The 13,235-nt window shown below is 37.1% G+C and overlaps 1 protein-coding gene across 1 annotated transcript; it reads left to right on the forward strand.

Moving 5' to 3' along the window:
• Positions 1–1,909: 1,909 nt before the first annotated feature.
• On the forward strand, positions 1,910–12,584 carry LYVE1 (lymphatic vessel endothelial hyaluronan receptor 1). The gene is made up of 6 exons (XM_053980075.1): positions 1,910–2,257; positions 5,674–5,833; positions 5,940–6,079; positions 8,336–8,638; positions 9,393–9,471; positions 10,196–12,584. Exons 1-6 carry the CDS (start codon positions 2,176–2,178, stop codon positions 10,380–10,382), a joined length of 951 nt encoding a protein of 316 aa, XP_053836050.1. The 5' UTR covers positions 1,910–2,175; the 3' UTR covers positions 10,383–12,584.
• The last annotated feature ends 651 nt before the right edge of the window (positions 12,585–13,235 follow it).

Genomic DNA, 13,235 nt, shown 5'->3' on the forward strand with positions numbered 1-13,235 from the left:
CAGTCTTGCTTCATCATTCTAAAATTATTTTCTCCCTCTCCTAATCTGTAAGACCTTGTGAAGGAGCTCATAGATTTGTTTGGTGTTGCAAAGGTGTATATCTTATTTTTACAGCTAAAAATCCTAGTAAACATCAAGAGTTTGACTAAAGGAACTTTGCCACAGCACAAAATGTTAAGATCTGTCAGGACAAGTAGCATGCAATTTTAAAATGTCAGAAACCCAGCTATTTATTAGTTTTCATGTTAGGAAATACTTAGCAGTTCAAGGTAAGCATTTTCAATTGAAAGATTTCATTTAATGTTCTCAGTATTTTACAGCCACAGTCTATAGTCCACAAGAGCTACAGAATAACTAATAATCAGTTCCTGCTTCTACCTTGTAAATGCCAGTGAATCCTCTTACAGCCTTCTTCAAGTGAGAGCTAAGTCTGATTATAGTATCTGACTGCCATAGCTTTGTAGAGGCAGGTAAGTACAGCACAATAAGGGAGGGAACAGAAATTGGAGCTAGAACTTTGTCTAAAGATCTCCTTGAGTTTTACCAAATTCAGTTCCAAATCACAGCCCAAATGCAACCCAATTTTCATTTCATCATTGCTGATGGAGACATGATCTCACTGACCCCAAGCATTCTCTTCTGGCCCTGTCTGTGTTACAGAGCACCATCTAATAACCCTGTTACATGCTGCTGCAGGAGCTGTGCCTGTGCCCCATTAAAAGTTAATGCTATCTCATATATTGGCTGGGGACTTTCTAAATGCAAACCACAGTTTAAAGAGGTAGCTTTACACTGTTACACTTGTGTTTCTAGGACTCTGAAAACAGCCTGGAGACACTGGACATCCAAAGGTTTGCTGAATAACAAGTTGTATATGATGTAAGAAAATCATACCGTTGCAATAATAAAAAGACTGACACCATTCTGAACTGTAAAGCAGGAAAAGCAATTTATTAATTAGTCTTGGCATTGGCAAGGCATCACATGGAGCAAGAGAGTGAGGCAGCAGGGGTTTCTTAGCTGAAAGAAAACTGGGAGCAGAGGCAGAACTCTTTAAAAACATAAAATAGTTTACTCCCTTATGTTTTGCAACTATCTTCCATGTCCATTGCCAGCAGGAAAAGCAGTGATAGGTTTATACCAGGGAATAGCTAAGTCAAGTTAGTGTAGGGAACACCTTTGAACTGTAAAGAACAGTGAGGCACTGAACAAGAGGAAATATTAGAGGAAATGTTAGGAATCTCACTGGAAATCTTTGAGAACAGGTTAGGCAAACATCTGTCAGGAATACGTAGATACAACAGACATGACTGACACTAAAGGAATTAGCCCATCCCTTGAACTCCATTCCTGCTCTGTGTTTATTGGAACCTCTGGGAAAAAAAAATCTGCTAAGACTTCTTGAAGATTTTCTAAATTATAGCTGAGAGGATCATCTGTGTTTTGAATCAATCCAAGGGAATTTCTGTTTGTTGGAATGTCACAAAAGGCAGCAGTGATGGCACTGGCTGCCACCTCTGTACCTATAGTCTCAAAAGGAATCTCATTTACAGTAGTGTATCTGTAATCTCTTAAAAAATAAGTTTTATATTACCTCTGTGTTGTGGGAACTACTTTTGCACTGGAACTCTAAGGAAAAAAAAAAAAAAGTAAAATTACTCCAACAAGACAAATAGGACAGTAGGGAATGGATGCCTTTCCAATTCCAATAAAAAAGAAAAATCTTGTGTGGCATATTGTGATACAATAGAAGATTTGTTTTATTTACCAGATGAATAGACAACATGAATAATGATCTGTTCATCAGTAAAACAGGAAAAAATAGCAAAAGAAAAACTTCTTTCGAAGTGTTTACTGACTTAGCAGTCTGACAGCCTTATCTCCCTTCCTCAGCCGTGCTTTGTGAATCAGCAGCAGTGACATTTTCCAGCCATCCCCACATGAAAGCCAGTGGAAAGGGTGATGAGGGATTTCCGCTCCGTGACCTCGCCCTGCAGTGGGACAGTCACCACACTGCCTCTGGCATTCTTTCTATGAAGCACTGCAGTGACAGCCGAAGTTGCTTTCCAGAAGTCATCTCATCATCTGACAGCATCCAATACCTTAACTTTCCTTAGCACAGGAGACAAACTACCTTGAATTTCCTACTTTTCTGAGTTTTCCAAGCTGGTGACAATGGCAAATGATCTTGGAGTTACCTCAGCAGTGTCTTTCATCTGGGTTATGATGTTCCTGGCTCAAAATTACTTTGTAACAGGTATGTAAAGTTCCACTTTTTAAAGTCTTGGAAAAAGTAGCTGGATTTACAAACAAAAATGTGGAGAAGGAATGTGTGTAAAAAAATGTGTTTCTAGCAGAGGAAGCCACAGGGCTTTGAGAATACAGTGCAACAAAAACTGGCATGTAGGGAAACTTTCATTGTTGGTCTAATTCAATTGCTGAAAATGCTGAAGCCTTTCAATCTAAATGCCACAGAACTGCTTATTTTAAAGTTCTGGTATTGCATTTAGGATTAAGTTCAGAACAATTGAAACGTAACTTTATTTTGTATAGTTTTAAATACCAGAGCAAAATATGACACCAGTTCTCTTTCAAATTCCATTATTAACTTGACAGAATCCATCCTTACTGCAGTAGCTGCTGGGATATCTGCAGAAGCACAATGCACACCAGAAGCTTCCAGATGCTTCACTGTTTTTCAAGGATTTAATGCTTGTGCTATTTCTGTTAAAGAACATATACAGTTACTGCAGACAATTGATTTTCTCACCTACTGAAAGACTTCTGGATTGAGTGAATTAGATGCTCAAGTCCTGTTGAAATTCCACAGGACTGGAGTACCTAACAACAGCAGTATCCTCTAGCAAAACCAACACTACAATTTCCACTGGGGAAAAGGAGAGCTTGAGAAAGTACCCTTCCTTGGGACACCTTCTCATGCACTCTCATGGCTCCAGGAGCTCCAGTTAAGCTCAGGGCTGATCTCCAGCTGTGTCTTGGAGCTGTTTTGTGGTAGTGATTTGCTGTCTGGGCTTTTTCCCTCCTGTAGCAATTTGCTGTCTGGGCTTCACATATGGACTCTGGATTTAGGCTGTAGGTAACCTTATCTCCAGGATAGACTTCAGGCATGTGTAGAACCATCTCCTGCTGTTCTCAAATGGACTTTCTGGATGTCTGACTCGTGGTCTTGCTCTCTGGGTGGCAGTGAAATCTGCCACCGTCCCCACCGTGGTGCTGTTGAGGTGCTGTGGGACTGTGCCCATCACCCTCTGCTCCTGGCCCCCTTCCTTGTGGAGCAACCTCATGCTTGCTGCTCCCTGACACCAGCAGCCAAAGGGAATTCTAATAAATCAGAGTGAAGGTTAGACACAAGGCAAAGAGAAAAACAACAGCTGCCCCCCTCAAAAAAAAAAACCAAAAAGGGAACTAATACATAACAAGACCAACATCCACAGCTTACAAAAACTAAACTATTTTCTTCCTGTTCTATGGCAACATTGTCTTGCTGTGAGATTCTTCTGTCTAGGTCTTCTCTATTTCAGTAAACCGAATTTTTAACCCAAGACCAAAATACTGAGCAGAATGTGCCAGTATTAGGTTACCTAAATAGAGCAGAGCTTAAAGTACAGCTATGTGCAGCTCGTGGACCAAAAAGGATAATGTACTTCTAAAGGATTAGTCTGCCTCCTGCACAAACTCAGTCATCTTTAGAAGAGAGTTCAGAGGTGATTTAATGAGCTATGATGAGACTAGAAGAGGCTACTGTTCTCTTTTTTGATTCCTTCCTCACAGTGTGAAATTCATAACTTTTACAAAATGTATCATTAAATCACTGTTTTGTTTTAAAAGGCCTAGCAAATTTTAAGACACAATTTTGGTCCATATCCTAAAGTCACTTTTCTTATAATTTGCAACCTAAGTTTCTGGCACTGAATTTCTATATTATGCTGTGTATCTAATCTGCAATACACGTGAAAATATTTGTCCTGTAATTGAATGATTAATGAGTGTAGCAGTTCACAAGTACCTCGGTAATTTTCTAAGATTTCATTAAATTCCTTTCAGTCAGCTGCTCAGCTTTATTTGAAATTTGTAAAGTTGGTCATTGAGAAGCTTCCTTTCTCAACATTACATTTTTTAAAAGTTGTGTTGGCTCAAATCTGAAGATAGGAAAATAATAGAGTAAATAAGGTAGACTTGAAGTCCTTGCTAACAGCACACACAGCTTCACTGAGCACCAGGGCTTCTCTGCATCCCCCTGCAATGTGTTTGGGCTTGACTTATGTTCAGGTCAGGGCTGGATGCAGCCACAATTTGTCTGAGGGCACTGCTCAAGGGTTCAGTGGCTTTCCCTCTCTGCTGAGATAAAGCCACTTGATTCAAAGACAGGTTTTCCAAATATTTAAACTAAATGTAAGGACAGCAGAGATGCATCATTTTCCAAAAGCCATTTCCAGCCCCACCACACCCAGTGGGAGCAGGAGCTAAAAGCTTGTCACTCCACACAAGCTTAGTCACCTTTTATCCCCTTCTCATCACAAGAGTGGCTTGGCTGCCAGTTCTATCTTTTCATTCATAAAATTCAGTTTAACTTGTCTTGTTAAGAAGTCGTGGGGTGGATTTGGAGGCATCACTTCATCCTGCTTTGAGAGTTTATGGACTGCCTGTATTCTGAAGCACAGATTTTGTGAAATACACGTTAGCACATGCACCTAGTGAATACAGTCTGACAAACATATTGAGCAAGGAAGTAACACCTGTGGCTGGTGGTTAGCTGACATGTCTGTAATGAAATGCTGAAATGTTTCATTTGACAGGGCAATTACTGTATGTAACTCCAAAAGAATATTTTTTTTTTCCAGTAAATGCACCCAGTGAAATGGAGGGAAAATAGTAATACCCTTTATGCTTATTTGTGCCAAATCCTGAATTTTTGTCCTATGCCCTTAACACAGATGAGAAAGAAGAGCAGGTGTAACCTGAGCTATGCACTTGCTGGTGCAAGTGTCACAAAGAGTGTGCCAGCTGTGGCTATTTAAAAAGCTGGATGAACTGCCTGGAAAAGTGTTACATTCACCTGGCCTATCTCCTCTTTTCCTGCTGCCTGCCAAACACAGTAAATGGAACACTTGACAGTGGCTGAGGGGTGGAAGCATCATGCAAAGCTAGGAAAAAAAAAGAAAAAAGAGTTTAGGAGGAATAAGTAACATCAAAGCTAGGAAAAAAAAAAAAAGAAAAAAGAGTTTAAGAGGAATAAGGAACATCAGAAATTATAAAATTTTTTATTGTCTTATTGGTATATTAATTTCATGAAAAATTATGTGTAACTCCTTTGCTGTTATGTACCTTACCATCTCAATAAGAAGGGTGTCATAACAGAATCAATGCCTTAGTGCAACAGCTAGCTTGAATTCATTTCAAAAAAGAAAAGAGAAAAAAAGGCTGTATATACATTTAGTCTAATGAGTCAAGCCTCTTGAAATCCCAGACTATTGTGTTTTAAAAATACATTATATTTTTAAAATATGTCTTTTATGCTAGAAATTAGTTTTCTGCTATCCTCAAGCTAGAAATTAAAAAAAAATGTTCAATTCAGTTGATCTTAAATTCTTCATGAGGAATAAATGTTAATATTCAAATACTAACCTTGACTATTTTATGGCTTAATTACAGGTTCCATTAATTCACCTTGCAGGATCAAGGGTATAGGAATTTATCTTGATCAGAAAGCGAATTTTTCAGAAGCAAGTAAAGGATGTAATTCATTCAACCTAGAGTTGGCAAGTAAAATACAAGTTGAAGAGGCTTTGAAACATGGCTTTGAAACATGCAAGTATGTGCCATCAGTTAGTGGCCCACTGCCTTTAGTGAACACCTTCACACACAGCTGAGGCTGGTGATAAATCTCATACTAAAAGCACTGATCCTTTTTATTGTAGCTATGGATGGGTGAAAGATGGATTTGCTGTTATTCCTCGGATAACATCCAACCAGAAATGTGGTCAGGGAAAAACTGGAATAGCACAATGGAATGCTGGCAAGGATAAAAAATTTCATCTCTACTGTTTCAATTCCTCAGGTATGTAAGCATGACAACTGCATTTTCTGTGTGTTTTGGATTATATTAGATTTTTTTTAATCTGCATGAAAAAATCATAAAAGTGAGTAATTTCCTATAATTTGTTGACCTTTTCCCCCCCAGTCTTAAACATTGTCCAGCTCTTCTTAGCTCAGAAGCTTCCAAGGAATGCAGAAGGTGAATTCAGTTAATCCCAATTAACAGTGCTGTGCTGCCATTAAAGCTCTTGAGGAAGAGTTGCTTTTCCCATTACTTAATGTTGACTCAATGTTTTTAATATTTTTTTATTATTTGGGTATGATAATTTAAAAAAGAGTGACTTAATCTTTAATCAGGGTGTCTGTGTGTGAGGATTCTGTCTGCTCTTGCAAAAAGGCTAAGAGTGAGGTACTTCAGGAAAATTGGAATTTTTTTTTTAATAAAGGGAGGTCTATCCATTAAGTAAAATTAAATTATAAGCCAGAACTGCCAAGAGACCATAAAATTAATTAGATTCCTAATCAGTAAAATCCAACAGTTCTTTTTAATTTGCATCACCCTAAGTGTGAAAAGACCTGCCCTTCCCCTCACTGGCTATTTACAGACTGAAGTCCAACAGTAGAACTTGGGCCTTGATATATCAAGTTACATCTCAGCACAATAGGTCAATATTGTTTCTTAATGGCTTCTACTAAAAATAAGTACCTAGAGATGTTATGTTCCTACTTGTGTCCCATCTCTATGGTTATTACATGACAAATATCTCAATAATTAGACCCACAAAAAGGATTATTTCATTATTTATAATCAGTTCCTAGACTTTGCCAATGAGTTTTAGATAACAAGAGCAAGAGGATATGTAAAAAAAAATCCTGAAAGTTTTCAGGAACACTGTGTGAACAAGGGTTGGAAAGCAGGAGAAAGATGGAGATGCAAAGATGTAAAGACCTGAGACCCTGCCTGATAACTGTGAACATTGGAGGCTCCAAAGAGACTGAGGATAAAGCTGCAGAGAGAAGGCCTGTGCCACATTCACTGTGTGGAATGTCTGTTATTCTGCATCAAAAGTGTTGGGTAGATTGGGTAATGCTAAAGAGGCAGCAAATAACTCCAAATTATTTGTTTTGTTTTGCTTAAATTAAAAGAAAATAAATACATATATACTGTTAGAGTATGTGAAGAAAGTAAAGCTTGCTCAATGGTTAGAAAACCATTAAATGTCTCTTTCACATTGGGATGATTCTGCAGTCCTTTTTCTTAATTTCCAAACTGTTGTCTGTTCTAGGCATTTCTTTCAATTTCATTCCATTTCATTTCAAAGTATTTGTCAGAAGCTCATTTTGTCAATTTTCTTGTGCCATAAAACTTGCCAAAAGCTCTTGAAAAACCATAGTGGGAAAAGTGTCAAGCCCTTGCCCTTTGGCATTTCACTCTGTAAAGGTGACTGCGTCATCAGACCTCCCAAAGGGATTCACTTGGAAAACATCGTTTCCCTGGTATTTATGTTAACCTGATTGTTACTTTAGTGAAATTGTTATAGCTTTACATAATGCAGAATTTCACTAGCAAAGTAGAATTTTCACATTTTCACAGGAGCCTGATTTAGAACTCAGCTTTTCCAATTCCATATAAAACTTCACTTGCACCTACATTTTTAAACAGACAACATCCACTTCTATTAAATTACTTAATTTCTGAAAATTACTTATTTTTCTTCAAACCTGAAGTTTTTTACTTCCCATTCTCTCCTCCCCACTTACAATCAAATCTCTTTATTATCTCACACTGGTGCCTGATTTATTTGAAACTTTTATGGGCTACATTATTTTACAGGAAATCAAATTAATTTTCCAAGTATCAACAGTACATGCATATATTTGAACATATATATATATAATATAATTGAAATACTTTTTAACATTGAACCTGCAGTTAAGCTGCTCCCCACTCTGTGGGAGGTTATGCTGTTGGGTTTTATGTGCAGTATTACTCTAAGTAGTTTTCATGAGGGATATAGTCTTTGGTATGGAATCATAAAATGAGTACCACAGTTACTCAAAGGAGTGTGTGTGAGTAATGATAAAAGCTGTATAATCTAAGTTGTAACCACATGTTTGAAATAGGATATATTTGCCTGGTTTGGGTAAAACTTTTGTGAACAAAAAAAAAAAATATTCCAGAAGGAAAAGACTGAGGAACAATTTCAATAAATGTGTGTGCAGTATGTACAAAACTGCATCCAACACAAATTTTATATATTTCTTTTCCCTGCTGCAGATGTCCAGATTAATTCATGTCAACCAGACCCAACTACAACCTCATTTCCTTTATCAACTGCATCAAGGGACTTAGCTGCATATTCAGCCTCTGATTTGACTGAGAATATCACAACAGTGCCCACTGAGACTGTGACTGAGTCAGAACAATTCCTGAAAAAGAGATTTCGTGTCGTATGTGTGACTGAAACACTCTTACCAACAGAGGGGCCCACCACACCAATGCCAGAGGAGCACTCGCCCACTGACTCTCCCAAGCACACTCCCCACCTGGCCTTTAAGAATGATGCTGTTGTTTTTGGAGGTAAAGGCCTTATGTGCTAGTTATTTAATGAACAGAGCTAATTATGTAGAAGTCAGTTCACTGCTGTTTTTGTTTGCTGCTCCAGTGTCCATTTTGATAAAGCTAAACCTGGAGGCAGAATAGGAGTGTTTTGGTTTTGCAGAACAAGGCTTAAAGGACAAAGGATTTAAAAATGGTTTTTAAGAAGAACTAAGATCTGATTTTATACTTTATGATAAATTTTAATATGAAATGGTGTAAGTTCATTCTGGTTAATGTGATTTGGTGTAAAAAAAATTCTGAAATAATCTTGGCAAACCCTCTCAGTGTAATGGAAAACTCACCAGGCTTTTAAAACTAAAAGAAGCCAAGAAAGTTTGAAGGAGAATTGCTCTTGATATACAAGGTGTGAGTAAGCAATCCTAATGTACAGCAGTGGAGAAACAGACCAAATATGAGGAAAGGCATGCTAACTGTAAGAATGGTTAATAACAAGAATCTGTTCTTCAAGCAATTTGTAAAAACCCTCCAATGAGCAGATTAGACAAATATCTGTCAGGGATTGTCCAAATACCAGTTTTAGGCTATCCTGAAAGAAATGAGCAGGAGTAACTCACCTTTTGATCTTCCTAATATTCTATTCTTCAGTTCACATGTATGTACTCTTATAATAGGCTGGTTTTAGAAGAATCCAGACTTTTGCTCTTAAGCCTTCAGAACATCAGCTTTAAGTACATAAATAAAAACACTGTGCTTATATCACTTTTATCTCCAGGTATCCCCACGGCACTTCTTGTACTGGCAATCATCTTCTTCATTATTTCTGTTGTTCTTGCAGTCTGTTATATCAAAAAGTAAGTTGCTTTTTTTTTTTTTCCCTCTCTTGGAGTGAACTAACTCCCAGAGTGCAATCACTGAATACTTAAAATACATACTAAAGAGCAGAGAAGTAATGATGATGACATAATAGCGTTGCACAAATTTTAAAAAATCTTAAACCCTGTTTTTATGCAGATAAGTTTGTTGTTGCTGTTGCCATTCCCTGCTTTAGAAAAGCAACACAAAAAATATTGCCTTCTTTTAACTGGTCAATCATGCCTAGTGTGAAACATTTCCAATTGTGTCAAAATAGCAACACTGAAATGTGCATCTCTTGATACATAAACCTTTTCATGCAGTTCTATCTTTTTTTTTTTTCCCTGTGTCACACTCAAGGTGAAAGTTTTTATTATTGCACTATGATTTTGCTCAGAAAAAATAATTGTTGAACTCATTTGTCAAACTTAGACCTTCAGTACAGTACATCATTAAATGCTACTAAAAGTGTGCAGTTCTCACACCCCAGCCCAGACAGCTTTATCATTGTGTACCACAAATCCTGAATACACATTGTCTGTTTTTTTAAAAAATACCAAAATATTTCTTCAGAAAGCACACTGCTGGAAAAAGCACAATGATCTAGCATGCCACTATCCTCTGAGAGACTTCTGCTTGAGTATGGTAACTTAATTCTAGCTGTTTGAGTACTACCAAACTATGCCAGTATTTCTGCTTTACTATCTTTTTTTCTTTTTAAAGGTACAAGAAAACCTTACCATTTTTAAACAAGAATCAGCAAAAAGAAACCGTTGTAACTACTGCTCTGAAAGAGACAAAATCAAATGACCAAACACCTGAGAAGGAAACACAGAATAATGGAAATAAGATAGAAGAGTGTAAAACTAAGCCTGAGGCCACAGTAAAATGTCTAGAAGCAGAAGTTTAAAGGGAAGAATGTACAGTTCTTGATGGAAGTATAAAATAAAACACACAGAACTTAGCAGTGCTTTTAAACATAAGTGATTGTAAATACTCATATTTTCTCTATCTTTAACATATGAAACCTTGGTTTTTTAATAATTACATCTTTGGCAACAAATATTCTTGCAGAGGAACATCTTATTTACTTGAAATAAATTCTACAAATCCATATTACAGCTCATTTTTCATCTTTAATAAAGAAGCAATTAGAAATATGCTATTAACAACATGCACTACATTAACTATTTGCATGGACTTCAGATCAATATATAACAAAAAGGTTTTTATATCTGGCTGGAGGATGTCTGCTAGCCTAGTGCCTAAAATAAAATGCTGACACTGTAGTTCTTTCTCATGTAGATTAGCTTATTTCCATTCAGTAGTTGCATGCTGCTTTAAAAATGTCTGTTTACAAACAGAAGAAACAGTTCTGTTTACAAGGGAGTAAAAACTCAAAGGATTAACCCACTGTCATTCAAATGCCCAAAGAAGGGTACAAAGATGCTGATGTGTGTATATATATATATATATATATATATACAGCAATGAATAACTTACTTAGATACCTTCATTGTACCATAATTTACTGTTTTATTTATTGAAACCATTATCATTCTTCCACATGAGATATTTGACAGAGGGGGACAAAAAATCCTTGAACAAGACTTATAATGGAGATCTTTTGTGTGTATTTAAGTGTGGCTTTCATAATAAAGGTCTCAGGTGATATGGGATGTCTGTGGTGCTCCCTAAAAAATAAACTGTGGTGGATATGTTTGTCTGGACAATTTATTCTCATGAAAACTGTCTCATGGTAAAAAGAATTCATAGAACCATAATGTTACAGAAGTAGTTAGTTGTTATAACAACACTAGCAGTTTATCAAATATTTTCCTGAATAAAGAATTTCGATAACTTATCTTTATGTTTGAAGGAGGTTGTTATGCCAAAGAAAGACTTTTTTCCTCCATCAGGCAGCTTTAAAAACATAGTCTTGGATGATAGTAATAATAATAATTTTTTAAATAGCAATAGAACTGGTCACCTATATTGTGTTTTCAACAGTGTAGGATACTAGACTACAAACTTGGATATTTTTCGTTCACATAATTTTTAAAATGCCCAGTGTTTATACATTCCACTAGTAATGATTTATAGTGTATTTCTAGCATTGTACTTAAGAGATTCCCTGGGTTGTTTTTTGGTTTTTTGCCTTTTTTTTTTTTTATTTGATAGTTCAAAAATATTTTATGGCTCCAAGTGATTCAGTACAGCTCTAAAAACTGCTCATTTCAGATGTCCATCAGCAGAATTTTAGCAGAAAAATGTGCAACAGAGAACAGCACTAGACACAGCTTTCCCAGCCAGTTAAGTAACTCCTCTCCTTGCAAAATATCACAATAACACCTTGTGTCTTGAATGGAATTGCTCTGTGAGGAGCAGACAGCACAAGAAAGGCCATCAGGAAGAGCCACAGCCACCAGCCATGAAGGTGCCAGAGTAGCAAATAGGCCTAAGGACACAGGCAAACATAGTGGATTTCAGGTAGTTTAGGAATTTTTTTTAATCTCCCTTCTGCCTCTCTTTTCCATGTTTTAGATATTAGAAATTACCTGTTTCTCTATTCTTTTCCCTACAGCCAAGAGATAATGTTGCTTCTGTTTCAGAGCTAAATAAGGCTGTTTTTTTCCCCTGAGTTGTTTAATTGCTAAAAAAAAAAAAAAATTATCCTGTTTTAATAAGATATTGCCTTAACCTCTAAGTGTCTTATTTTATCATGTACCTTAAAAACTCACCATTCATCCCACTGCTACCTGACCAATGCACATGGTTTGATCTGCCCCTCCATTTCACTACCCAATTTATGCCAACACCACAATGGCTAAAGGAGCTGTTACACTGCTGTGTATGGAATAAAGGCAGCTCTAAGTACTAATCAAAAAGGACTCTATTTGATATTGCTCTATGCAGTTAGCACAACTCAGTCACATTGGAATTGGAAAGTACAAAACATTCCTGCTCATTGTTTAATGGAATTGCAAGGGATGCACTACTACAATGCAAACAGGAAACATTTATTTAAGTACCTAGACCAAGAGTGTCAAACACCAAACCCTTAACTAGAGGTAGCAGAAACTTAAGAGAAATTCTTCATTATGTTTCTGATTTTTCTCAAGTGTTGTGCTTTTTTTTTTTTTTTTTTTTTTTTTTTTTACGAGACCTTCTCAACAGTTCTGAAGCTCCTTGATGTGCCAGAGCTGCTCAAGCACCTTGGACAAATAACTCATCCCAGTGAGCAGGGGAGCACAGTCTGTACTTGTCACTTGATGGTAACACCACTCAGATTCCCACACTGTGGCTACAGATGTTTGCTGACCTTAGGCAAAAGGGGTGCGTGGCCTGCAGGAAATACAGCAAGGTTTCCAGTCCAGCCCAATCCCTGTCTGGCATATAGGGATGCCTTTGGTGTGGGAAGTACGTGTGTCCATGTGTGAACAGAAGCAGGCAGGAAGGGGAAGTACTACTCCTTTTCTCCTCTTAAAATTAAGGAAAAAAAAAAAAGTATAATTAAATATTGCAGCATCAGGATATGGATGACCCAGAGGATGTTCTAGGATGTCTGTTTCTCAATGGCTTGTTGTCATTTATGGGTATTGGGGCTTTTTGTTGTGAAAAGGTCAGTGAGCATTGACCTTTGCCACTCACATCCACCACCCACATCCTCCCTGCAGACCGGGATTTGCACCAGCAGCTGTGGCCTGGAATGATCCCACTGAACCAGGCACTCAGCATCATTTAAATCACTATTTAATAGAGC

This window comes from Vidua macroura, chromosome 6 (genome assembly GCF_024509145.1).
Source record: "Vidua macroura isolate BioBank_ID:100142 chromosome 6, ASM2450914v1, whole genome shotgun sequence".
NCBI classification, from domain to species: Eukaryota; Metazoa; Chordata; class Aves; order Passeriformes; family Viduidae; genus Vidua; species Vidua macroura.